This window comes from Tigriopus californicus, chromosome 1, assembly GCF_007210705.1.
Source record: "Tigriopus californicus strain San Diego chromosome 1, Tcal_SD_v2.1, whole genome shotgun sequence".
NCBI lineage: Eukaryota > Metazoa > Arthropoda > Copepoda > Harpacticoida > Harpacticidae > Tigriopus > Tigriopus californicus.
The window spans coordinates 7,582,671-7,609,874 of record NC_081440.1 but is presented as its reverse complement, the minus strand read 5'-3'; the positions used below and the strand labels follow the sequence as shown (position 1 = coordinate 7,609,874).

At 41.4% G+C, this 27,204-nt stretch overlaps 4 protein-coding genes across 7 annotated transcripts in view; all 4 read left to right on the top strand.

Moving 5' to 3' along the window:
* Positions 1-6,031, top strand: part of LOC131887152 (myosin light chain 1-like) — a 6,334-nt gene extending 303 nt beyond the window's left edge. The window contains exons 2-6 of one of the 2 annotated variants that reach the window (XM_059235688.1): positions 421-472; positions 1,145-1,453; positions 1,527-1,613; positions 1,913-1,962; positions 2,028-3,242. In XM_059235688.1, the coding sequence (XP_059091671.1) occupies positions 421-472; positions 1,145-1,453; positions 1,527-1,613; positions 1,913-1,947 (483 nt within the window). In that variant the 3' untranslated portion in view covers positions 1,948-1,962; positions 2,028-3,242. Of the gene's footprint in view, positions 1-344; positions 373-420; positions 473-1,144; positions 1,454-1,526; positions 1,614-1,912; positions 1,963-2,027; positions 3,243-5,109; positions 5,419-5,673; positions 5,761-5,844 lie in introns of those variants that run through there. The other variant, XM_059235695.1, reaches the window with a different exon arrangement.
* Positions 6,032-6,801: 770 nt separating this feature from the next.
* On the top strand, positions 6,802-8,563 carry LOC131887169 (myosin light chain 1-like). The gene is made up of 3 exons (XM_059235703.1): positions 6,802-6,962; positions 7,089-7,413; positions 7,783-8,563. The coding sequence occupies exons 1-3, from the start codon at positions 6,960-6,962 to the stop codon at positions 7,896-7,898; spliced, it is 444 nt and encodes a 147-aa protein (XP_059091686.1). The 5' UTR covers positions 6,802-6,959; the 3' UTR covers positions 7,899-8,563.
* Positions 8,564-11,367: 2,804 nt separating this feature from the next.
* On the top strand, positions 11,368-13,332 carry LOC131887144 (histone acetyltransferase KAT5-like). The gene is made up of 2 exons (XM_059235676.1): positions 11,368-11,971; positions 12,040-13,332. The coding sequence occupies exons 1-2, from the start codon at positions 11,500-11,502 to the stop codon at positions 13,200-13,202; spliced, it is 1,635 nt and encodes a 544-aa protein (XP_059091659.1). The 5' UTR covers positions 11,368-11,499; the 3' UTR covers positions 13,203-13,332.
* Positions 13,333-16,590: 3,258 nt separating this feature from the next.
* LOC131889401 (caskin-1-like) lies at positions 16,591-27,197 on the top strand. 3 transcript variants are annotated; one of them, XM_059238511.1, is made up of 8 exons: positions 16,591-17,032; positions 24,351-24,491; positions 24,566-24,678; positions 24,798-25,103; positions 25,177-25,389; positions 25,467-26,588; positions 26,651-26,826; positions 26,891-27,197. In XM_059238511.1, exons 2-8 carry the CDS (start codon positions 24,359-24,361, stop codon positions 27,021-27,023), a joined length of 2,196 nt encoding a protein of 731 aa, XP_059094494.1. In that variant the 5' UTR covers positions 16,591-17,032; positions 24,351-24,358; the 3' UTR covers positions 27,024-27,197. The 3 variants fall into 3 exon arrangements, with proteins under 3 accessions (XP_059094494.1, XP_059094486.1, XP_059094480.1); XM_059238503.1 differs by having other exon boundaries at positions 16,591-17,344; XM_059238497.1 differs by lacking the exon at positions 16,591-17,032 and adding an exon at positions 22,725-24,246.
* The last annotated feature ends 7 nt before the right edge of the window (positions 27,198-27,204 follow it).

The following is a 27,204-nucleotide window of genomic DNA, read 5'->3' as shown; positions in this document are numbered from 1 at the left end:
TACCAAAATATGAATTTCATATCATTGATATTAATGCATAGGTTGGCGAGGACTGAGGCTTTGAAAATTTCTAGTCCGTTTTTCCTGGACATATTNTCGAGACAGTTTTACCAGAAGAACCTCAAAAATTATTTGAAGCGACAGTTTCCATTGTGGCTTCAAATTATGAAAGCTTGATTGCTCAATATCGACCATATATATTTTACGAAAACTAACAGGAACTGAATACTGGCATCCCTACCCCTCCTGGGTAAACCAGATGTATTGAAACGTAAACTTTGTAATCTGATAAGCAGCTTGATGTGAACCCCAAAACCTGAACCATCACTTTTATCCCATTCCAGCACGATCTGAGTACCAAGGATATTGAACGTAAGTGCCTTTACCACTCATTTTAATAAGGTATCTCAATCATTTTAGGAAAACAAACAAATTGGTGACAAATACGGAATCCATCCTAGAGATGTTGAAAGTAAGGTCGTGAGAAACTTTGAATGTTGGATGTCTTGAACCCTCATGATCCCTAAGTTTTCTCGATCCAAATTTCCCCAAAATCTAAAAACCTAGAACCTGAATGCACTCTAAACTAACCGCACTTGTTCCTAGTCAAACCATCAAACCATGCATTTTGTATAAGCATCCCATCCTCGTTACGTTACCTCGTTTGTTCAGTGTTTAAGTGTTTACCTTGACTTTGTTAAAGAGTCGCCAGTGAAGCTCGTCGTCGTATTCGTATTACCTGGCATGATCATTTCGGTATACCTTTTAAATTATGGTACCAACTCCTTTCAATTCCTAATATAAACAAGAATGAATGTTAAAAGATGTTAAAAGAATATAAGAATGTTAAAAACCGAAACCAACCAAAATGTGTGAACCCGTGCACCCTACAATTAACTATCTCAACCTGTCAACCTTGTGTTATCCTTGTAATCGTCGTTATCATCACCCGAGGCAACATTCCGCAAGTTACATCTTAAGTGGTTGGTGTAGGTAAGTGACACCCACTGACAAAAAATGCACGAAACCTCCCGTGAGTGATCCCATTTATTGGAGCGTCTACCTACTAATGCAATTAAGTGCACTTGAAGAACGTTTTGCCATCGCTACCAACTCTAAAGTGCTCGCCTTTCCGCCCATGCAGAGATCAGATTCGCATTCGACGTCTACGACTTCAAGGGTGATGGCAAAGTCGACGCTTTCTATATCGGCGACCTTCTCCGCGCTTGCAACCTGAACCCCACCCTGAAGACCATCGACGAAATTGGCGGCCAAAAGGACAAGGGCAAGAAGATGATGGGGGTTGACGACTTCTATCCCATCTTCAAATCGGCCAAGGAATCCAAGGACACCGGTGGCATTCATGACTTCGTGGAAATCTTGAAGCTTTATGACAAGAACGAGGACAACTCCATCCTCGGAAATGAGCTCTACAGGCTGCTGACCAACTTGGGTAAGGATCTCTCCAAAAACACCCCATATGGAGTTTGAAGATTCGGACTAATGGGCTTAACTTCAAATCGCAGGCGAGAAGCTCACCAAAGAAGAAGCCAAGAATCTTATGAAGGAGTTGTGCGAACCCGAAGATGATGAGGGTTTCATGCCATTTATGCGTAAGTGAAGTCATTTGAAGTGACTAGCCATTCAGAAAAGGCCCCTAATCTTTGGAAGAATGGTTTGGCGTCAAGATTCCTGATAGCACTTAAGCAGAAAAGAGTTCTACGTAGTGGATGTCAAACCTTTTCACCAAAGATTCGGAGCTCTTTAGTTTGAACATTGCTTGGTGCTTTTAAGATGCCATCAACAGTTAATGCCCTATGGGCAAGGTGGGATGTTTAAAAGCAGAAACGCCAAAGCATTTAGTTTGACAACATTCAACTCGATATAATCGATCTGACTCCTCCCTTTCTAGCTTTCCTGGAACGCATGTGCGCAGGAGAGGGCTAAAAAGTGCAGATACAGGTACAGAGCAAATGGTTATTGGCTATTGATTCAATCGGTTTTCTAAAACGGTCCCTTTGTTTTAGATGTACCTCATCACCTCCATATCCAACGCATCCCTTCCGATTCCCTTTCCTCTCTTTGTGGAAAGTATCCGCCCCCAACAATGGCTCTGTTTATTCCTTCTCCTGACCCTTTATTTTTTATCTGAAATATCTTCCCCTCCTGGGCTGGAACGCTGACCAGAAAGTTCCCAAGATCAAATTCCTTTCCATCCATTGTCATCAATCCCCCCGTCAACAACACCCAAACCATCCACCAACATCAATCTCCTCCACTTCTTGTGGGGGACCTAGTGTCCTGACCTTCCGTTTGTGCGCGCCCACGCTCACGTTTGGAAGGAAGGGGTGAATAAAGGCCACCATGATTTGCCTTTTGTGAACTGGATCTCCTTCAGCCATCATTGGATTCCATCTGTCACAAAAAAGAACCATGGCGAGTCTGTCTCTCAATAAATCAAGTAATTGGTCCCCTCAATCCTGCCAACCAACAGAGAACGAGAGATCGAGATTAAGAGCGGAAAGAAAGAGAGAGTAAATGAATGAATGAGCGACTCAACGAGCGAGCTAGAGCCTCCTAAGTCAGTCGCTATGATATTTCTAGTTGAATTTTGATTGAACTGCCCCGAACACATGACCAAAAAAAGTAAATGCTGTTGTACATGACGAATAGACTCTCTTTTGCCGTTATTTCAACGTGATGAGGTTCCCTTCTTCAACCACTCCTTCTTTCTCATCTCGAAAAGCCAACCAACCGCAACACCAAAACCAGACCATTGAAGACAGACTTTGAGCGTAGCATCAAGATTGATTCTCAAGTGAAGAAGCATCGACATCAACACAAGTGACAACGACAATGACGACCCGAGCCTCATCAAAGGTCTGAAGGCCTAGAAGATCTTATCAGACAACCACCATGATGAAATGACGCTACCATCGGCCCAAATTGTCCTTCTTCGAAATCGACCAACATCGACCGCCATCTCTACTCATCCACCAAGAGAACTACGACGTCTTGCTGCCAAAAGTATTCTTGTGATAGTTGCAAACATAATTTTCTCAAACAAATCTTGTCTAATGAAGATGTAAATTTAAGTTGCTCTCTGGAATGAAAATTGTCTTTTATTTGTTGTTTATTCAAGAAGACTCGACTATGGATGACAGGTCAATCTTAGACTAGACAAGAGTACTCTTCTACCACCCTGGCGTCATATTCAGCAAAATAATATTCATTATCACTTATGATCTTTTGAATGCTCCATTTTAGATGAAATTTGAAGCCTTTGAGACTACTTTTTTGTAGCTGGTTTGAAATGGAACCCACGCTTTTTTGTACTGTAGGTTGCCAAATTTTCAAGCTTCAAACTTGGCTTTATTGACGTCACCATACTTATGCCTGTTTAAACGAAAATGAGGCAAATTAACACATGCTAATCCAGTGCTAATAATCCATGATTTGTAAACTTAGATTATGGTACAAAAAGAAACGAGAAATAAAACCACTTACGAAATTGAGCTAACCCCTTCAGATCAAAAAGTCCTCAATTTTTTTTTGTCTTATAGCCGTTTACCGGAATACTGACCGACGGCAACAGTATTCGTCACAGTCATTACTAAAATATAATTTGTCCTGTTTTAGCTGTTAAATGCCACTCTTAGTGCGGGGTTTCCCTGTACTTGAAGGAGGAATCCACGAAAATTTAGCATTTCATTGGGGTACTACAGGGTGGAAGAAAATTAAGGGCCCATTTGGTGCCTTCTGAAATTGTTGCCCCCGCATTCAAAGATTTATTTGATCATATTGAGTCTAACGCTTTCATATCAAGGGACAATGACATTACAGTCTAAAACATTTTGATAAGATTGAAATGTTTTTGACTGCCTGAAGATTCCGATTCGCTCTTCTTGAATTTTGTTTTCCACTTCCTTGCGGTGAGAATTACTTATAATAATATAACAATCTTTATTGCGACGGATTTGTCATTGGACGACAATTAAATGTTTACATGTTGACATGATGGCTTCTCAATTGAAGCTTTTTGGGATAGGCAGCCGTTCTAAATTGAAGAAAGCGTTGTCCCGTTGGACTATGCTTTGTACTTAAGTGGTTGTGGTCCGCCATCTGTAATCAATGCCAGAGGGCTTTTTTTCTGAGAAGAGTCAAGGAGAAGAATTGAACCTACGACCCCTCTCATGGCTGGAAAGTGCCATATCAACTGAACCACGTCTCTTCCCTAATACTAATACGTAACACTTGGTGAACAAATGCTGAACACCCAAAACTATTCTCTGGCACTCCTGCCGGCCTTCAGAATGCCCATAGGTTTTCTCCGAAGGCGGGATTCGAACCCACGCCCTCTGGGGAACCATGTCGTGCCTCTATCGAGTGAATAGTGTTGATTTGACTCGCTTACTTGGCATTTTAAGACATGATTTTGGCTGCCAGACTCTGGGAGAGGTACCAATCTCCTTTGGGCTAGTATTAGATCAATTAGGAACCGGCACTAGGTTTTTCAATGGTTCCTCTTTATAAGAGCAAAGGTTCAATTACGAGCAAATCTTTCTGTGAGGAGAATTACTTTCAGAAGGCATCAAATTCGACCCTTAATTTGTCCATTCTTGAAAGCTGTCTCATGGCAACTTTCCGACCCGTATCCAAACCCACAGACGGAGAAGAAATTTGAATCTGGACCAACATCTTTTCTATCAGTTTTGTAGTGAATGGTTTGATTACAAAATAATTTGAATGTAAAATTCACCTTAAATGAAAGCTGGCTTGGCCGGTTCAACCCTCTAACCTCACTAGTCCAAACCCTTCACCCTGGAATATTTATTTGTGGACGTCCCTCATTCACGAGAAAAGTACATTGTTCGAGTACAATCGCTGCAAGATCGAATTAACGAATTAACGGCTTAATGGCTCAAAAATGGTTTGGGCTTGACTCACATCGTTCTTGAATTAGGATTCATTTTGGAATTTCAGATTTGGGTTTCTAGCTTTTTTAAGTTTTAGAAATACTCGCAAATGTATAGAGGAATCGATCTAAGGCTCGTTCCATGTCTTACTTCCACATGGTACAACGATTCAAATTGTCCTTTGTCTTCATAGGTGCTAAGTTCGCATTCGATATTTATGACTTTGAAGGCAAAGCCAAGATGGACATGCTCTATTTGGCTGATGTTCTTCGAGGTTTGAACTTGAACCCGTCGCTGAAGACGTTGGATGATTTGGGTATGACCAAGAAGAAAGGCGAGAAATCTATCACTTTGGAGGAGTTCTATCCCATTTACAGCAAGGTGAAGAAATCCAAGGATTCTGGCTCATTTGAGGACTTCATTGAATGCTTGAAGCTCTATGACAAGCATGAGAATGGAACCATGATGTTGGGCGAATTGGAGCATATTCTCCTAAGTCTAGGTAGGGTTGCACTCACATTGATGAAGAAATGAATTGCAAGAAGAGGCACTCTTGCTTTTCTTTGTTTTTTTTGTTTGTTTATTTGCATTGAGTATTTGAGTATTAATTATTCATTCTTTTTTCACCTTGTGACTTATTCGGTTTTACTTACATTGCCCCAAAATGTTCGATTTGATCATAAATTTAAAGGAAACGTCCTTGGTATCTTAAAGAATTGATACAATTCAGCTAAAAGTAACATTTATCTTTCCACAGGTGAAAAATTGGAAAGGGAAGAGGTTGATATGATCATCAAGGAATGCTGCGATGCCGAAGACGACGACGGATTTATTCCCTATGAGCGTAAGATATTGCCCGAAAAATTCAAAAGTCAGTTGACGATTGATCGGCAAAGTGGGAATATATATGTATCCGTTTTCCTTGTAGCGTTCCTAAAGAAGCTTTGTGCCGGTCCTCATCCTGAGATGTACGAGGATTGGTAGACAGCCTTAGCAAGCCATCTGAGTAACCCTGGTCACATTCGAATCAATTTGATGTCCTCCTATCATCATTCATAATTCACCCCATAACTTTCGCTCAATTCGACGTCTTGAATAAAGTTCAACATCAGCAATTCATTCACCAATCCCTAGCTTGAAACAACAAAAAAAGGAACGACGTGAACGTCAGAACCATGGACTATTTTTCATGACATTTGGTCAAGTGACGCCCACCGATAATGCTGCTCAGTGGCTCAGATTTTGAGCTGTGGACTTAGATGCCTGGAAAAGACAAGAGAAAGTCATGAGAGTCTCGATAGAGCAAGCAAACTGGATGCCAACAAAGTCAAAGGCCTATTTTTAGGTCGGCCTATGTTCCAATGCAGATCATGCTTGCTTTCCTGCCGTTTAAACGTTCGGGCATCGTTGGTCCGGGAGATGTACTAGAGAGAAAGCAAAGGCCAATGAGTCATCCATTTCCCGACATTTGAAAGTTTGGGTACGTAACTACGTATGGTGAGAAAGGAAAGCACCTAAAGAATGAAAGAAAAATCCATCGTTGGGCACACAAATGTAAAAAATATGTAATATTTGAACAGAAAGAGGGCATTCATGCTTCGTAATAATCAAACCATTTCGGCTCATCAATAGCATGGTATCAGGCTTTCAGCGTTAGCCTATTGCTAACATATTGGTGTACCACTAAAAGAATATGGAGAAATGAAACAAACCTGGAACTGAAAAGACACAACAGATAGCTTGAGATAAACATTAGACATTATCAAATGCAAATACGTTGAAGCTTTTGTTAAACTCGTGTATGCCCCAAACAGCCAACAACACACCGATCTTTACCTACGTCTTGGAATCTTCAGCCTCCTCGTTTTGTGTGTTCCCTCCTTGGACGGATGGATATCCTCCGCCCAAAACGCACACTCGTTTAGGGGCCAGTATAAATGGGACAGGATTAGAATTGGCCCCTTCACTACGGCTCGAGAGATTCGCTCATTGAGAAGTAGTCTTTGTGTGTGAGAGTGCCTCCCCAATTCCAAATCCAACACTATGGTAAGCTATCAACGGCCTTTGATAATTGATTGGTCAGCCTCTAGCGCACATGCATGCATGCATGCATGCACAAATGTGAGAAGATTCCACCACAGTGCTTCTTGACTCTTTGTTACCTTTATGTAGGCTGATGCTGAGAAGATCAAGAAGATTTGCGACATCTACGATTGGGATGGCAAAGGCGAGTTGGACATGTTCTTCTTGGGTGATGTCATTTACGCTCTAGGTTATAATATCACAAAGAAGATCTGTGTGGGTTTGGGCCAGACTGACGAGCGCGACAAAAAGTTCGCCAAGTTTGATGACGTGGTCAAATTGGTTGGTGAGGCCCTGAACACCAAGGAAAACCAAGGAGGTCCCGCTGACTACATGGAGCTCTGCAAGTTGTACGACAAGAACGAAAACGGCACCATGATGTTGGCAGAGTTGGAGAATCTCTTGTCCAACTTGGGTAAGAATCTCGAACCAGAATTGTCTGGTGTGCCATATGAAGCTTCATACCATTTGCCAAAAGGCCGCAATTTGACAATTTTTTGACTAACTGCAATACTTCTTTCATAAGATGGATCAAATATTTTGAATATGGAAAATGTTACTCATTATTTAGGGTAATAGTGGGCTGATGAGAGCAATTATAATATCATGATCGTTGAGGGACGAGGATGAGCTGCTTGTCAAGATTTTGAAGGAATTTCATCTAATGCAGGAGATAGATAATTGGTGGACTGATATCGAAAATTGGATAGCACTTTCGATGTCAACCAATTTGAATTGTGTTTTTGCAACGTTGTCTGAAATCCACAATGTCCCTATTTTTCAGCTGATGAAGTTCCCAAAGAGGATGTGGCAGCCATTTTGAAAGAGTTGGCTGATCCCGAAGATGAGGATGGCTTCTTCCCTTACAAGCCCTTTGTCGACAGATTGTGCGCCGCATAAAGAGTATTGGACACCAAAACCCAATAACTATTTATGTCATCTCATCATGGGGGCACGGCTCTCAACCATCCATCCTTTTAAGATTTGGCTCACTCAACGTACATGCTTCCCACAGAATGGGGCAAAACATCCAACGCAGCCTCGTCCTTGATGGCCAATTGAAATAATATAGCAAAGACCATTCACATCTTCTTCAAGCTCCTGTCATCTCAGTTGATGTCGACGATCGTGATGTCCTCACTATGATTATTTTGATCTTTAAACACCAAAGCTGATATCTCACACACATAAATCACAAGCACCACTTAGAAAATGGCAAAACATCCGCCTTTTTGGCCAACATACCACCCATTTCAATTCAATAAGGATATCACAGGCCTCGTAATCAAATGATATTCCTGGCTCAAGATTTTGATGTTTGAACGGCACAAAAATGAGCACCTTGCTCGTCCGTTTGTGTTAGGCCAAATATCTCTAAGATGAACAGGAAACCTTATTGAATGTTCTCATGTTTAATGCGCATATCTTGTCCTGTTTGAAAACATCTTAGAAAACATAATTTTTGATACTGCTAGCTCACTTCCCGGGGAAATTGAAGTGTGCTGTTGCATTTGTGGCATAGACAAGAATAAAATAAATACTCAATAAATGAAAACAGTACCAGATTTTAGAGAAAGACTTTGAGCATAAAGAATCGCCATGCAATATAAACTGCATCAAAGGGCTGGAAAAGCATTGAATCACCTACAAATTGTAGCCTCAATATTATATTTACTCAAAGCTACAAGAAAGTTCGAAAGAGGCTCAAAGACACAAATCAAAGATTTGGCCAAGAAGCCAGTATGCAACTTGTGAGCTTGGCAGCTTTATTGAGGGCAACCATGCTGGGCTTTCGACGTTTAGAGGCAGGAGGGCTTTGGCCTCAAAATTTTTCCCATCCTTGTCCTTAAATCGCGAGTGATTATATACTTGGATCTCAGATGGAAAGTGATGCGTAGTTTTCCAGAGCATTTATAACATTATTTGAGTTGAAAGTGTTTATTGCAAACAATCGTCCGAAATTATCAACAAAGCCAGTTACATTTCATATGTGGATTAAACTCACGCACCAATTAGAAACTATTCTTTTCGTTATCTTGTGAGCGAAACTCGCTCCACCGAATATCGGCCTTAAAAAACAGCCCTGGCCGAGCTAGAGACCTAAGCCGAGCTAGGCAGGGAACAAACGGACAGTCTTCAGGAACGACGGTCCATGAATATAATTGACTATTGACGCTGTATGTAAATTTTGCCCCCAATCGATGTCGATTGTCTCTTTCAAGATGGAAGTACTGGCTTGACATATCCTTGGTTATTTCTCATCGAGAATAGCTGACCCGCCGTTTCAAAACCTCTCATTGCGTTTGTAGGTTTGGTAAGTTGAGGGGTTAACAAAATCAAGTACAACTAGTTAACCTGTACAAGGCGCTTCAAAAATATTTGAAATCCAGCCTTCGGTAGTAGGGCTACTTAAGTTCATCTTCTAGTGGGTTTGGAAGATTCCGGGACAAGCAAACATTTGGGTTGCCTCATAAACGAGAATTATCTTAACTTCAATGTCTCTGATAAATATTTATCAGCGACATCCATATTTATAGACCATGATAACCCCGATGGGAACTAAATTTACACAAAAATCAGGTTTAGACGTTGGCAACGTTTATTTGAATAACTGGACATTTTGGTCAATTCTTTCTTGTTTTCCAACCAAAAAAAAACAGCAGTCCTGAACTTTTCAAACCTAACAAGCACAATAAAAACGACTGAAAAGTGCTGAAAAGAAGAGAAGGAATGTGCACTTTTTCATTATTTGTGTTATAATCATTAGATGCGTGCCTGTTGGTGCACCAAATAACGGACTACGTTTATCATGAAGTGAAAGGAAATATGTGGGCTCAATGTGCATATTGAGTGCATAAATGTAAAGGTTCGTCCAAGACCCCGGTTTTTGAAGTAGGTAAGCTCAGCCACGGACTTCTAGAGATATGGACTGCAAACGGAAGCAAAAATATCCTATCTCCTACACCGCTCATCTTATTCCAAATAAGCACTTCATACGACCACAAGATCTTGTTGAATTGATGAACTTCCCCACGTTTGAGCCCAAACCTATGTCTAAGGAACTCAGGAGACTTTTTCAAAGTTAAATAGTAAACACTACATAAAATTTGAATTTTCGGCCTGCCCTTGGTCAGCTACATAAGCTTTTGACAACATAACTTTGAAACCATCGACTTTGCATGTAAATGATATAAAATTGACCTACCCTTAATTGAGGAGATCTACGTTTCTTATTTTATTACTTTAATTCGAAAAGTGACTCAGAGTGGCTATGACCAAGAGCAGGCCGATTTGGCGGGAAGCTCGTTCGCAGTCTATATTTCTAGAAGTCCGTGGCTCAGCTCACTTGCCGTATGGCTCATCATCTGACAACGAGCCCATTCAAAAGAAGCCATTTGCTTTTGAATTTAAACTTTTTCCAAGGGTCAGCATTTATTACAACGGCCAAGACCCTAAAGATATTGCGTATTCCACTTATCCACCAATGACAAACCAGGGATGAAAACGTGCAAATGAGGGTTAAAGGAAGGAAGAAAGCTTTCATGACCCATGAATTCCAAACCCAAAGATGTATTGTGATGCTCACCCCTCAATCGTTGTAAAGCTAGTGCCTTCTTTGTTAAAATAAACCTGAAAGCCTCTTATATAACCCATGGGCATACTTTGTGTCGGGTTGAATTTAAGAGTTTTGCGTCGTGGGTGACTAGATAATTGAACGTTAAGAATTTGTAACATATTATTATTGTTATTATTTTAGCAATAAGTTTATTGCGATGTTTGGACATCTACTTGGTCACAAACACTTAAATCGAAACGAACGAAATATAAAACATGGTGAAAAACGACAAAAATCGTTTGCAATCGAAGTTTGAAACAAGCTTGGCCCCGATGCCAATAGTAAAAAGTTTAGGTTTTCGAGGATAAGTAATGTCCTTCATAATAATTAATGCCCTTTTTTCTCAGAATCCATAATCTAATGCGCCATCTCCATAAAAATGACACTATGTTTCAAGTTTTTTGCGGCAAAAGCGACGCCCTAAAACTTATTTTAAACCTATTTAAATATTCAATCAGAAGATAGTTTCTATGTATTTAGTGTTGTCAACCTTTTGAAGACTTTTGAATTGATTTCAAACGATTGTTCATAAACGTTTTTTGCTACTTTGCGCTTCTCTGTTAATGACAGATCGTTTTACAAAGCCTTTCTACCAAAATGGGCCAATCTTAATAGCTTTACTACCTAAGTGGGCCAAATCCAGCAACCCGTACAGATAACTTGCCAAGGTATATGTTTCACCAACGTTCTTGGACATTTTCAAACGCTTTTCAACTCCCAACGGAGGTCACCCTGCTTCGATTCTGGAGCATAAGCTAAACAAAGCTAGCTCAAACTATCAACAAACAAACCAGCACAAGGAAAGAGACAGACCGCTGCGGCACCAAGGCTTGGAAAAGGCCATAATTGGCATTTCAAACCTAGGTTAAGGAGTTTATCGGGTCCATGGCTAACGCAATGAATGAGACCCTCAATGGGATTGGAGTGGATGGGAATGCTTTGCTCAATGGGGCGGCTCCCATTTCGTCGTTGAATGCGGAGTCGCTCATTTGGGATGGCTTGAGCGCGGTCAGTGAAGGCTGTCGACTGCCCGTGCGAATGCGGCAAAGCGATGATTGGCCCAAGGCCGAGGTCATCTCTATCCGGAACAAGGAGGACGGCAAACGTGACTTCTACGTCCATTTCGTAGACTACAACAAACGCTTGGATGAATGGGTCACGGAGGAACGCCTTGACACCCGACGAATCGAGCAACCCACGCATCGGGATGAGAAATCGGGGGGTGGGGCCGGTGGAGGAGGCGGTGGCGGCCGAGACGGCACCGGAACCACAGGGATTAATACTCCCCGGAAACTGACCTTGCAGAGCAGTGTCAGTGTGTCCTCGGTGCCATCCAGGCCCTCGTCACCCATGGAAGGTAGACCAAACAGAAGTTGGGACACTGGGGAAAAGAACATTTGTATTGAAGTTTGCATTTCATTCCAGATGAACATGTTGTCACTGGCAGTACTCTTCACGCGGCGTTGCAAAAACGTCAGGCCCGCAAACGGCGCCCCGGGCAAAGTGCGTCGATCGATGGACATGATAATACGGGGAATGCCACACCGGGTGGAAATATCTCGGCGGGTCTCTTGAGTGATATCCCACCTTCGCCTGCGTCACCTTCGGGCGCGTTGAATGCATCTTCAAATGCCAATACAGTACCCGCCACGCCCACCAATCCCAATACACCACGCATGACGGGTAGTTTGGCCGTCCCAGGGCAGCATGATGATGTGGTCACTCGGATGAAAAACATCGAATTAATCGAGTTGGGTCGGCATCGCATTAAGCCTTGGTACTTTTCGCCCTATCCTCAAGAACTCGTCAATCTGCCTTGCATTTTCATTTGCGAATTTTGTTTAAAGTACGTGAAAAGCCAGAAATCCCTTCAGCGGCATTTGACTAAATGCACTTTGAAGCATCCTCCGGGTAATGAGATTTATCGAAAAGGAAACATTTCCTTTTTTGAGATTGACGGACGCAAGAATAAGGCTTACGCCCAGAATTTGTGTCTCGTGGCCAAGTTATTTCTGGATCACAAGACTTTATACTACGACACGGATCCGTTTCTTTTCTACGTCATGTGCGAAATGGACGACCGAGGTTTTCATATTGTGGGTTACTTCTCCAAGGAGAAAGAATCTTCCGAGGACTATAACGTGGCTTGTATTCTCACTTTGCCTCAGTATCAAAGAAAGGGCTTTGGCAAATTGCTGATCGAGTTCAGTTACGAGTTGTCCAAATACGAGGGAAAAACGGGCAGCCCTGAAAAACCATTGAGTGACCTGGGATTGCTGTCATATCGTAGCTATTGGACACATGCCATTCTCTCGGTGCTTTTGGATTGTAAAAAGACCGAAGACGACCTTCCACCCAACATCACCATCAACGAAATATGTGAGCAGACCTCGATTAAAAAGGAAGATGTGATCTCAACCTTGCAGAAGCTAAACCTCATCAATTACTACAAAGGACAGTACATATTAACGTTGAACAAGGAGCTCATCGAGAAGCATCATAAGGAAATGGGGAAGCGATCACTCCGGATTGATCCCCGTCATCTTCACTGGACACCCAAAGATTGGTCCAAGCGTTCAAAATGGTGATGACGATACGATACATTAATATTGGTGGAAATTTCTCTATTCAATTTCATTAATTCATTTTTCGGGCTCCTGATGTAATGTTTTTAGCACCGCAAATAAAATGCGCTATTTCATGCCGCTAAATATTAAATGCGACCTATGGATGTGACGTTCAATTGCTCTTGTATACTATAACATAGATCTTAGATAAAGCCGGATTTTTACTACGATATTTACCACCAATTAGTAGGCGATCCATTTCTTTCAAATTTGTGGTAACTTGATTTACGGTTAGATATGGCATAATGGTGCTTAATATAGTTTAGGTTAGGTTATATTTAAAAGGTTATGTTCAGTTTTAAGATAGTAGGACCGCCAACTAATTGGAACAATATCTGCCCAAATTTGGTAGGCAGAAAGAAGGCTTAAGAAATGTAGCGCAGATTAGTATTCTTGCTTTTCCCGGCCCCGGTGAACCTGCCGCAATCTCCTAAGCCTGCCTGCCCAATCCTAGTCAATCTTGAGACGAATCAAGATCGAAAGGCGAAGAAGATGCGTGTCTACATACATGGAGTGACTCACGAAGATAGCCGAGTAGAATTACGTAGTGACGCGCTAAAACTACTCAGCCATATCCACCCATGTGGTGCGCTTGTCTTCTTTTGATGGGCAAGTCGATGGCGAGCCCGAGGAGCAAAGCTACGGCAAAGCGGTGTAGTACAGCACTTTGTCCTATCCCTACCAATGGCTTACAATCACGAGAGGACCACTGCACCGTCACGTTCTCCCCTACAGTAAGCGAGCATCAACATCCCTCTTGGTAGCCCAAGGCATGGATGTAATAAGTCTAGATCACAAATGAAATGCCCAAGAGACAAATACCAGTACATCCCTCAGTGATCAATTCTTTCTTTCAATGTCAGTACAAATTACGAAAAATTGACAATACACATCTAAATTTTTATCCTACCGTCTAAGAAATGGTTAAGATAAGTGTTACGAAAAGTTCCTACAATATATCCAAAGAGACTACACCTCTAGGTACGGAAATCTCACTCACAGCAAGCCACTTGAGGTTTTGTTTCAAATGATTTTCATCACATTTCAGAAGCCCTTAGAAGGAGGGTATTGGGGGGTTTGTTTTGTTTGTTATGAAGTCAGATGGCAGCTCTCTTGCTTGGCCTGCCATCCGAATGATGGGTGTCCCAATTGAGGGATATTCCCACTTCGTCATCACAGCCCAACATTAATTATTACCTCACCCTCGGGAATGACCACAGGTTCGCCCATTTAAGCTGTTAAAGCAGCAACTCATGCTGTAATCAAATACCACAGAGAAGCTTGGACTTGGCAAGCCTGGGTTTGAACCAGGATTCACAAATTGGGAAGCGGATGCTCTACCACTACAGTACCCCAGCAAGCCAGGGTATTGGGGGGATCCATATACATTGCGTTTGCTTGATTTCAAACTTAGCAATAAAAAGCCATACAATCTCTAAATGGCTCCTTGAGTTTGGAACTTTGTGTTGATAATCACTCATGGCACATTTAGACCACCCCATTTTCAGCTCATTTCAGTGACAAAGTTGTGATTCACATCTCACAGGCTGACCCCTGTCTGATTTAAATTACTGGGGCAACTTCCATTGAACATTTTGAATTGTCCTGTACAAGTGTTTAGTGTTTCCAAATGCTCAGTCAAGTAACAATTGATAATTGTACAAAACTATATAAATAATTTAGTACAGACCTGATTTAGAATGAAATTGGAAATTTTGAACCTACCATATGCCATTTTTTAATTCAGTTTCGTGGTATATCAAATATTTGACCCATTTAAGTGCAGAAACATAGCACTTTGTAATTCATTAAGCTTCTGGTATCCTTTCTATAGTTCAACAAGATTTCTCATAAGATGGGTTACTTTGAGTTTGAAGATGATTATAAAAGATTGCTTACCTGGTCCTAACTATGATTGTGTTTTACTCAGTTGTTAACAAATTAAAACCAAAAGCTTGATAAATAAATAAAGGTCTCATCACAATTCTCTTAGTTTGGTCAGGCTAAATTTTGCATTGGACAATTGTGCTGATGTCAACAAAAAATTGCTTCACATATTGCAGAAAATTGGAGCAGGTTCCAACTCAAATATGCAGCAATGTGATTGAGATTATGTCATGTGAAAGACATATGTGACCACAATATGCGTTGAAACAAGGGTTGTCTAAATACACCATTAGCTAAACATATTCAAGGTCACTTTGTACACACAGCGCAGTCTGGGCGGAAAAAAAGTTTAAAAAGTTACATTTATGTACCTAGAATTGTAAAAGAGCCAAACCAGTGTTATGGAAGTGGAATGGCCCATGAAATCTGCAAGCATTGCTATCCTATTTTCCAAGTTATTGGTACTGGTCTGGAGTCCTTTATTTTGTCATAGACTCATATATCTGAGCATTAGTTTAGTAAAAGAAATGGTTTAGGTTGCCTAGCTAAATGAGTACTTAAAATGTTGGTGGTATGGTCAAGTCACAAGATGATCAATTTCAAGTAATGCAACAATATCAAAGGAGATTACAATGAACTGAGATCTAGCACTTGTTGGGGTAGGATGGAGGGAGAGGTATGGTTGACAGGAGGTATGTAAAAAAGTTTATCAGATTTAGTTGCTATGTGAAGAGAAAAGTACATTTGGGAACCTAATATGGCTTTATAAAATCAATGAAGTGAATCAATGAAAAAATGAAAACTGATCCCGACAAGTTTAAACCTTAATCAATTTAAAAGAATTGGGTCTAACTAATTGGCCAAGTTAACTAATGAAAAGGCAATGAAAAATCAAAATTGCCAGGGGAAGAATTTAGACAAACATCAACACTGAGAAGCTGTATGATCCAATACATGTTCAGTAATCAAGTAATGTTCCAAAGTTAAAAAATAATTTTTACGGTTTGACACACCAAACCTATCCTGATCCAATTCGGGAAATTTTTTGAACAAAAAAAGATGAACGTTTGAAAAAAACAATGAATTGTATCAATACATGGAGAAGGCTGGGGTTGACGGATTGCCTTCACTTTTGGTCCGTGGAGTTCATTGATTTTGTTGGAAGTTTTGAGCCTCTTCTTGTCCACAAATTTTCCAATTAAAACCCCCGGTGGACTTGAACCAAACTTACCCCTAACAGACGCATCAGTGACTGTTTAGATTTTAACCGGGAACGAGACGAACGCTCTTACAACTCCTCTATGGATTACAGCTCTTTGATTCCCCTTGAAGTGCAGAAGTGGGGAGGGAAGCCGAAAGAGGATCGAGTAGAGCGGCCAGACCACCAAAGCGACCAAGAAGAGGAAGACAAAAGGCAAGAGGCAAGGGGCCAGCCAGCCTCAACTAAGTCAGGCTGGCAGTCTGCAGAGTGCAATGCTGGATCGAGAATTATAGAGCTGGATCTGGTGCAGTGGTCCGTCCCACTAGCCTTCCAAAATCATAGTAATGCTGAATGCGGATCGGCGGATGGTGACTGGGGCCTACACCTTCAGGCCATTGAATACTTTTCTTGATCAAGAAACTGCATGCAAATAGTGATCATTTATCAGCTTTAAGTGCACCGTTTTCCTTAGAGAAAGTGAGATCATTGAAAAGTTCATCGAGATCGTGAATGTTTCCGAGCCAACTTGAAGGTGCTTTTTTGTGGGTTGCTTCGAGTTATCCGAGACCCCAAAGGCCCATGGCCCACAGGATCGAGCCATTTTCCTGTGCCAAGTGACGGATTGAGTCCAATGAGATCATTGGGAAAACACTCACGAGTGATGCGTCGTCCTAAATTACAGCTTCGAATAGTTTATCAACAAGTGAGCTAACAACATCATCCTTGATGATGATGCAGAAGATAATGCCGTAGACATTGAGCCAGCTCATCTGCTTTTTGTTTGCTTGCTTGCTTACCTCCTTGTTTTGAGTTCATAAGTCATGAGTTGCCCTTGGTTGATTAACCTAACCCATTCTTATTCATTGACTTAGTGCTGTTCATTCAGTTATTTGACCTGACAGTGTGGAAAGCAGCATGATCATCAACGTTCACGCATAAATCCTACGTTTCATTAGTTGTTGAACACGCCCCTTCGTCTCACTTGATATCATCAGAATGAGAAAAATTAAAAGCGGTAAGTTTGCGGTTTTCTCGTCCATCATATGATGAGCAATGGGAATGGCTGGTCTAGAATAAAATCCAGGAGATCACTATAACCAGTTCAATGTAACATTAGCTTTACTCAAAGGTGTCTTTAAGGCCAAGGTCTGGTAGAATTGCACGATTTTGTGCATTGGACCATCTATCCCCACATGATTTGAGAAAAAGATTACAACGTGTCACTCCCAAGAACCTGGGAAACACTGAGGGTCAAATTTAGGACACTCTCCCGGCGGATTAAACCTCAACAGAGCCAGAAATTTCATCACGTGGCTCGCTAACCTTTGCACTCAAAAATTAACATAAAAAAATTGAACTCTTTGCAAAGATGACATTGTCAAGAACCCTCTTCATCTGAGTGTCGCGCTAATGGTTGTAATTTTATCACATTTATCAATTGGTTGCCAAACCTTTATTTTCAAAACAAAAAATATTGTTGTTCAATTGGCATTGGCTTGGAATGGAATCCATTCCTCCTATGCTGTGTCTTGCGTGAAGGTTGACTTTAGTTGAACTAAAAGATTAGAATCGCGAAAGTCTAATTTTTGGCTATTCAATAGTCACATAATGCAATAAAACACTCTTGAAGGTAATTGATTAGTATGCCTAATTGCCTTCCATAACTTTTGACTGAAAGGTTGCATCAGTGCGAGCTTGACTGTCGATGATTAGACAGTAATAGGACTTGAAATATCAATTAAAGCAAATTCCTGTCAGTTCAGTGCCCATATCGCAAAGAGTCATTTTAAATAGTAGGGCGTGTTTGACTTGAGCGTTTGGATTTTAAGATGCAAAGGGCTGTAACTGCAATCCAAGAGAGATAATGCGAATAATAAAGGTCCATTGTACGTATGAATTTATTCTTGCCCCATCGTTTTGAGGTTCCTTGACTTTCTGTGAGCCAAACCATATCTGTTTTATGTACATGGTTAGCTGTGTTGTTTCTTTTGAAGCACCCTATAGATATAATAATTAAAAAAAAAATGTTGGTCAACCTTTTTGAAACGAATTGCGAATCAGGAGCACAGTACTGAGTCGACAAAAAATTAGCTTTATTGAAATTTCAGTTGAAATTCACGAAAGGCCCCCAAAATACGAGAATTAAGCTTTCCAATACACTATCAATGTATGAGCCTGTTTTCATCCAAACCGGTCCTTATATGCCAATGAATAACCCTGTTTGTCTTTTAATCCTATTAATCTTCGTCTATGACGAGATTGTAACCACAACTGATTCACTCGAATTGAACCTAGTATAATTGGTTTTAACTTAATGCTCCAATAAGGTCACGTAAAACCATTGAAGAAATAAGGTGAAAAGTCATTGATGGTCAAATGAAAAATGTTATTGAATAATGTTTCAATTTATCTCCCTCTGACATGTAAAATTATGTACAAAGTTCCAGCTGCGAAGGTCTCGGCGAGTGTCCTCAGATTCGGAAATTGGACTTGATACTGCGGCGTTTTTTTCGAAAGATAGAGAAGCCTTCAATTAGTTGACCACAGTTTGGAACATACAGTACTTCATCTATGAAATGGGCTTCATGCCAAATGGTCTAATATCAGTTTGACTTTACTGTTTGTCTCCTTCGTTTTTTAAACACTTATGGAACATTTGCTTATTGATGGGGTTTTGAAGCAATACCAAATTCAACCAAAAATAGTGGTCATGTGAGTCGCGATTTTTCTAGGCCACACTGGCAACCCAAGCCATGCCATGAAAATCTTGTACATTTATTCTTAGTTTCCATCTTTGTCATCAATGCACTGTACAATATGTTTCATAATACTTACGACTTCTAAAAAGAGTTCAAAGTTTCGCTTGAAGAGGGCCTCTGACTTACGATCAAAAGAAATATTAATAAAAGGAAAAAAATCCTGAGATGTATTAGTAGTCGTATAATATTATTTAAGAGTACTACAACAGCTGTTTTTTGTAAAACTGGAAAATAATGTTACTTCATTGACCTTGGTTGAAGGAATCCAAAATTTTTTCGGCATTAAATTCTAGCTCTGAAGCCTTCAATGGCGAGGACAGTGGTCAGGCAGGTTTGCTTTAAAACCAAACGTGAACCAAAACCGCCTATTATGGGTAAACTCTGGTTGCAATTTCTAATTTCCATAACAGCTTACAAATAGAAATTATTGGTTTTAGCCATGAATTGCAGAATTGAATGGCATGTTTTACTACCATTTGCCCTTAGCAATCAGCGCTGCCTCACGTAAAAAGTGGATCGTACATGAAGCGCTTTTATCTTTTACTCAAAAACATAATAGGTCCAGCTCAATAACGACTTCAATTAGACCAAACAAACTTCACTTCACAAGTCCTTCTGCGACAACTTTTTGGCAAGTAGTAACAACGGTAACGCAACATTTCTGAATTCTCTCAACATTATTGATGACTGTCGGCAAAGCATACAGGGTTTTGTTCTTGAGGACCTCCCAGTTGTCCTGACCTCTAGTATTGATCGCTTGTTCCAGGAGTTGGGGAGTCAAAACTGTTTGCTTGACTTTTGGTCCTGGCCACGCCTGGATCTGGCGAACAATACCAGAGGTCAGGACATCTCAAGGAGTCCTCAAAAACACGATCTTTATACAAATGAAAATATATATTGTGTAAGTTGTTATTACATGACCAATAAGAGAAAAAGGGTCCTCAAGAGGCATCTATAGGGTGCAATAGTTTTAGTGATAGTTTCAAAACTACTGGTCCGAAATAGATACACATATTCATTAATAATGTATCTTTCACCGTGGCAAGTCTTATTATCGTTCGAGTGTGATTCGTTTTGAGCCAGGTCTATGTACGTATTTGAACAGCCTCGATTATGAAAAGCCCTGTACAGTATTTTTGAGACACATGATCAACTTGAATTCAGCATTCAAGTTAAATGAAAAATAGTCATCACTAAGTACGAAAGATGCTTGGCCATTTTCTAGTTTTATTTTTTATGTCCTACTAGGAATGTGAGATACAAAGGCATAAATCATTGGAAATGAGTAAAAGACATCATTACAACAAATCCAAATCATGAAATGATATTGGAGCTGTTATTTGTACGCTCGAAATATACACCCTTAGACATTTAACTACTAAAAGTCGTACGCTCATAGCTTACATTTTTAATTTACAATTAATTTTTGAAATAGAGAAAGACTTCACAAGCATTTAGGTGTGTGGTGTTTTTCGACTTGAACAAGTTTTTTTTAGTTGCAAATAACTTCGTATTTATGACGTGTTTTAGTGCTTGATGTTATTACTTAGCCTCGCCTAAGTTACGCACTTGCATTGGCATTGAAAGTATTTTTGCACAGATGCCTCCTCGCACATAAATCTTCTCAAGGCACGACTTGGCGTGGGGGTTCGAGAATTGGTAAAACAGGAAGATTTTGATGACAAGTGGGGATAATAGTTGTCCTTTTAGATTCTTTTCAGGATCAATACTTGGAACAATTTAACCACCTACATACAGTAATTGACACACATAGTTAATTGTCCTAATCTAAAGTAATGTAATGCTGGTAGTTGGCAGCTCTCACCTCTTCGTTAATGCCATGCATGTTGACATTCATTAATTACGCATGCTACTGGAGCTTTGTCAAATGACAAAGCCTGCTCCACCCGAATGTTTTGTTCCACTTTTATTGCGAGATGGACCAACCAGTAAAATGGTAATGAAGAAAGCACTCTTAGAAATGAGCAATCATATCGTCTGTAGCGCAGTTTATGAAGACCAAAAGTGGCGTGCATCTTCAAAATGTGACAATAATCAAGATTCAGGAGGAGTCGTTGTTGCGAGCGCAATGCTCCATCCGTAGGATGGGAACTTTCCACTGCCTCTGGATTGTAATTGACGAGTTATGTATCTAGCGATAATTTTTCCATTAAAGCCATGCCTAAGAAAACAAAAATCGAGCACAAAGTTTGCTCACATTTATCGTTAATGTAACGCCTTATTAGCAATAGATCCAATCAATGATGGGTATTGTTAAGCAACCTGTCAATGTCGTTACTGACTAATTCGCTACTCGAAAAGTTAAGGATACATATTTGATAATTTTCAATTTTGACCAAGAGTGCTGGAAGTTATTTAGTTCGTTAACTGGAAGGGAACAGAAGTAAAAAGTCTATAAATTGTTGGTGATCCTTAATCAACACTTAATTTGACTGCAAATAACTAAAAAGCTTTCAATAAAAGCGTCATTGATGGTGATTCCTCGCTTCAGTGAAATGTTATTAAAAAGTGTGCGCACTTGTCGTAAAATGTCTTGCAATTAAAGTACACTAGATAGTCTTCTTGGAGAGAACTTCGGTAATGAGATAGTTAAACTATCCCTTGAACTTTATATAATGATTTTTGAAAACAGTACATATTTCGGAAATTGAAAATTATATTATTCTTAGCACAACAAGGTGTTGATGTCCTTTCGGGTTTTATTCAAGTCATGGCGAACTTTTTCGTATGATAGCTTCATTTTCAGCCACATAATGACTAGTAGAAACCTCTCATGAAGTAGTATATGCATTCTTAATGATAGCGGGAACGGGATTGGTAATGAATCCTCGATGAATATTGTAATAACATCAATTTGAGGCGAGATTTAAAAATCGGACCAATCAGTGATGGGAATGCTTGTCATAAGTTGACACCTTTTAGAGTTACCCAAAGTGTAAAATCCAGCGATTTGGTATTACCCAGTCCACCTCCCTCTCTCGACCTAAGAGGGCTATAAATTCAATGAGGCACATTGTGCTACCATTCCGATTGAGGTGTGCAAACTACCCGGCCTGTCCAGCTTGCTCCCATCCAAGAGCCTGTAGACCCTGTATACGAGCATTTAGGTACATAACGTAGCCTATCCACGTACAGGACCAAAGCAAGGTGAGCTGAGGGGTCGCCAACGACACCAATTCTGTCCGGGAAGGGGGAGGTGATTCTTCAACGGTCGAGAGAGTTATGCACCCAAGTAGGGATGTCAGCCAAACGGTTTCAATCGAATTCGAAGACCGTTTCTTACCATGGGTCTACTTTTCGATAAAATGCACCTCAGAAATGAACACACTCATCGCCCACCTATCAGCAAATATTGTGACACTTTGCTTGACGAATGTTTTTTTTTGTCTCAATTGTGGGTTACGAAAGAGGATATCTGGATTCGTCATTTTTCGACAATCTAGATAGACATAGACACGGACTTCTAGAAAAATGGACTGCGAACGAGCTTCCTGCCAAATCGGCCTGCTCTTGGTCATAGCCACTCTGAGCCACTTTTCGAATTAAAGTGATAAAATAAGAAACGATTATTATTACTTCAATTAACGGTAGGTTAATTTTATATCATTTACATGCAAAGTCGATCGTTTCAAAGGTATTTTGTCAAAAGCTTATGTAGCTGACCAAGAACAGGCCGAATATTCAAATGTTATGTAATGTTTACTACATAACTTTGAACATGTCTCCTGAGTTCCCTAAACATAGGTTTGGGCTCAAACTTGGCTGAGTTCCTCTATTCAACAAGATCTTGTGGTCGTATGAACTGCTTATTTGGAATAAGATGAGCGGTTTAGGATATAGGATATTTTTGCTTCCGTTTGCAGTCCATATCTCTAGAAGTCCGTGACATAGATCAATTAAGAAACGAAGACGGAGTTGGAATTTGTTTTAGTTAAAGAATGTTTACCAGAGGCCGAGTGCATTTATGCCACGATAGTGTTTACAACATATAAATAAGTGGCAAAGTGACAGGTTTAAATATCAAGGGCCAATGGCGAATCCGGATTCCGCTTCTCCTCGCGATCTCCAAGTATTTTCTACATCGGTGGTGGAGGAGGGAGAATAAGGAGAAGGAGGAAGACATGAGTTGTGTCTCAAGTCACGGCCAGTACCATGATTGGGATTCCAACTTGGATGTTGAACTTGTTTTGATAGGGGCAGCATTCGTCTCCGTCTAGGCTTGTTCATGGAATCATGGCCGGACATTTCTTCTTCTCCTTCTGCTATTAGTCACTCGCAAGATCAAGACGGAAACTTTGGAGGACCCACCGTCCAATCCTCGTCCAGTTGAGCTTGAACTTGGTAGGCGTGCGTGCTTGTAATTCAAACGTATGTCAATTTCATCCATTGGGCATGGCCTCTTGTCCCTCCATCACCTCCATCACCACCACTACCACCACTACCTCCTCTCGTCCTGAATCAGTGCCAAAGCGAGTCGAGACGACGACGGCGGGGAATGAGTCGCGACGACCACCAGATGTTTGCCAAAATCATCCACAAACACTCGTTCCTGAAGTGAGCTCGACTAGTGTGTGAGATTTGCCAAACTCGGGAACGAGAATGCATCTGTCCAACAAATCCTCTACCTTACCTAGAAAATGGGGACCCAAAACCTCCACCGACATGCCACCCCCATTGCCACCCACAAAAATCGGCAAGATCTTCCGAAAACCCAGTCTGGCTCGGTCGCTTTCGTTCCAAAAAGACCGATCTTGTTTGTCGCAAACGGGGGACTTTAAAGTGCCACCCTCCGTTCTGCCACCGCGGAGAACGAATCATCCATTTGCGAGACTCTCTCGAGCAGGATCGTTCTTCAATGTGAATCGAGCCGACAAGTGGAAAAGCAATTCGTTAGTCGACTTGAACCATAATATCACAAGTGCGTCGTGTTCGAAGGAGGATCTCTTGTTCCGATGCTCTTCGAATGATCGACTCCAAACTTCTGTGCTTGGGAACCATAAATTAGCTAGCTATCGGCAATCGTTGTCCAATCGTCGTCAAAATTTTGAGCTGAATCACACAGCTGGAATCCAAAACAAAAACCTCCGATCATCGGGCTCATGGAAAAATCTTTTACTGGATGGATCCGTAGACAGAAGTAGGACCCCATCGAGCACTTCACTAGATACTGCATGATCTGCATGAATATTCTCCTCGAAATTATGAGTAAAAGTCGTTGAAATTAACGATTTTTTTTTTCAGTCGGAGGTATGAACAAGACCAACCGTGTCAGTACTGTGGCGAAACCGGTGGTGCCACCCACTGTTCCGGGATCCTCACACGAGCCTCAACAACCCTCCAGATGTTTGTCGTCGTTTAAGCCGACCTGGGCGGAAGTTGACAGTGAGTTTGGATGGAACATCCATCAATAATAAAAGGACTTACCTTTAATACGTCTCTTTTGTTGCCATCCATAGATGGACCCTTGCACCAAAATCCAGGTAACTCGGTTAGGCACTCATCAATCGAGCTCCAAACTGGATCCTCGTTTCGTAATCTTACGGATGATCAAGGGATTGACATGACCTTGGTAAGTTACTTATCTAGTGGCGCATACAAACTGTCCTCTCACACCTGGCCGCAAACTTTAGTTTGGGCTTTTTAGGGTAATGATTTGGAGCAAATTTATGATCTTTGTTTGGATTTCAGAGTCCTGGACGAGACAGCATTGGTCATGACAGCACCGCTAGTTACGTTACGACTGGCTCTTCTGTCAGTAGTGGATGCCGGAATTCCACCACGAGCATTGACAGTGGACGGGAATCCAACAGCATTATGTCAACGTTCTCGTCTCAAACTGGACATCGGATGCATCCGCACCAACGACACGCCGCCTTAAGTTCAGGGCCAAAACCCGGGTGTCATTCTTCGTCTTCCTCCTTGGGTTCCATTGATCGAGGAGAAGATTCCATTTGCACACTTAACGTTCACGAGTTGGTCGAGAATGGGATGCAGGTAAGAGCTACAGGATTTAAGTAATCTCAAATCAGTGCTCAATATTGATCAATTGCCTTTTGTGATTGCTTAGGATCGGGAAATCCTGAATATTTGGCTATCAGATTTGAACTTTGAGGACTACTTTGATTTATTCGATTCGGCCGGCTACGATATGCCAACCATCTCACGGATGACCCCAGAAGATTTGACAGCAATAGGAATTAAGAAACCCAACCACAGAAAAAAATTAAAAAGCGAGATATCAAAGCTGAACATCGGCGACGGTCTTCCAAACCACATTCCTGTGAGCGTATTTTTGTTGAATTTTCCCTTGAAGCACGGGCAATCTTTTATGCTTCTTTTCTTTCCACTTGCTCCTAGGCCTCTTTGGACGAGTGGCTCCGATTAATCCGACTTTCCAGTTACGGGGCACAACTTCATTCACAAGGATATCACACGGTCACGGACGTGCTGCAGATCTGCGTCGAAGATTTAGAGGACGTAGGCATTTATAAACTCGGCCATCAAAAAAGATTCCTGTTGGCTGTGAAGAAGATTAAAGAAATCCGCAGTGGGAAGAGAGCCATGATTGGAACGAGTGAGTGTACCTTGCCACCCAAAGGTATGATGTCACCCCGACCCAAGATACCATCTGCGGATCATTACAATTACGACCTTCGAAAAGCGCCAGAATTTCGGCCAGACATGGCGCTGAGTGGACGCACGAGCTCTTTTGGAGGAAATCCCATCTACCAACCGGAGATTATTCAAATCAACTCGTCACAGCATCAAGGCAATTTGCCCATGGCACCAGTATCTCCATTGCGTGGACTCACCCACAGCATGAATTCTAGACATACCTATGCTTCCGATCAACATAGCACATATGCCCACCCTCCTCAACAGCAATTCTTCTACGAATCCGATCATCCGGGTGCCCAAGGAGCCTCCCTTACATCAGGTCCCAGTTCGAGAGATCAACATCAGCAGCAGCAACAACAACAACAACAACAGCCCGAACAGCCGCATCCTAGTCAAAATAGCTTCGGTCGTCCACCGCTTCCTTCACCTCCTCTCTCAGAGCGACAAAACCCGGACGATTTTGGACCTTCAATATCGTCTGCTTTTCCCCCGCGTATGCCCCATTTGCGTTTCACATCAATCCCGCACCAACCCGTTTATGATTCTCTAGGATATCACCAAGCCTCCTTAAGCAACTCGACTGGACTGCCTTCGTGGTCTCACGGAAAAACCATGGACGACGTAGACGCTATACGTCATCAAAAACAATCTCATTTTCAATACCAAGCTCGAGCACTGCTTTCAAGTCAAGATTTAGGCAGCGGAGGGACCTTGCCTCGTCCAAAAGGCTTGGTCAAACCCATTCCAGTGGCTAAAATCATGGCCAATTCTCGAGAGCAGGAGAAGCGAATTGACGATGATCATATGGCTAAATTTGAACCTTTGAAGTTACCAGATCCTGGCAGCGATTCCTCGTTAGATGTGAGTTATGATTTCCTGAAGTTTTCTGGATCGCAAAGTTTAAGTATCAATCAATTTTGTAGCCACTTCCGAGTTTGGAGCAGATTCCTTTCGCAAATGAGCACGCCGGGACAATTCGACCCAGAGAGATCTCGACCTCGGAATTCATCAATCAGGACGAAGAGGACGAGAACGCTGATTTGAAAAAGAGTCTGTGCGAAGATAATACTAAAGGGAAAAGCAAAACAAAGCTCAACCGGTAAATTCTACATACAACACGCTTTAGCTAGTCGCCCAGTGACATGAATCGTACCCAATTTCAGATCGCCAGGTCAACGAAGTGCTGGGGATGTACTGAATGACATTGGTTCTATGCTAGCGGACTTAACTGATGAGTTGGATGCTATGCTTCACTCTGAGAGAGACGCACCGGATTCATCGTCCCCGTCGTCCTGATGGATTTCGTGTCATGATTAAGAACCGATCCTCATCGCCTCCACCTCCAGATCGAGGTCAAGCTTTTTAAATTACAGAGCTTCTCCATTCCAGAAATCGATCGCATTTTTTAAAATTTCCTATTTCATCTTGTTCGCATCACTATTGAAATATACTTTTGTCTTGTTACGGACACATTCGA

Excerpts from the sequence above, each read along its gene's own strand:
- LOC131887169 (XM_059235703.1), top strand. Across the intron at positions 7,414-7,782 it reads GAATCTCTTGTCCAACTTGG|CTGATGAAGTTCCCAAAGAG; the intron begins GTAAGAATCTCG and ends CCTATTTTTCAG.
- LOC131887144 (XM_059235676.1), top strand. The coding sequence starts at position 11,500 with ATGGCTAACGCAATGAATGAGACCCTCAATGGGATTGGAGTGGATGGG. Across the intron at positions 11,972-12,039 it reads GCCCTCGTCACCCATGGAAG|ATGAACATGTTGTCACTGGC; the intron begins GTAGACCAAACA and ends ATTTCATTCCAG.
- LOC131889401 (XM_059238497.1), top strand. The coding sequence starts at position 23,709 with ATGCATCTGTCCAACAAATCCTCTACCTTACCTAGAAAATGGGGACCC. Across the intron at positions 24,492-24,565 it reads GACCTGGGCGGAAGTTGACA|ATGGACCCTTGCACCAAAAT; the intron begins GTGAGTTTGGAT and ends TGCCATCCATAG. Across the intron at positions 24,679-24,797 it reads AAGGGATTGACATGACCTTG|AGTCCTGGACGAGACAGCAT; the intron begins GTAAGTTACTTA and ends TTTGGATTTCAG.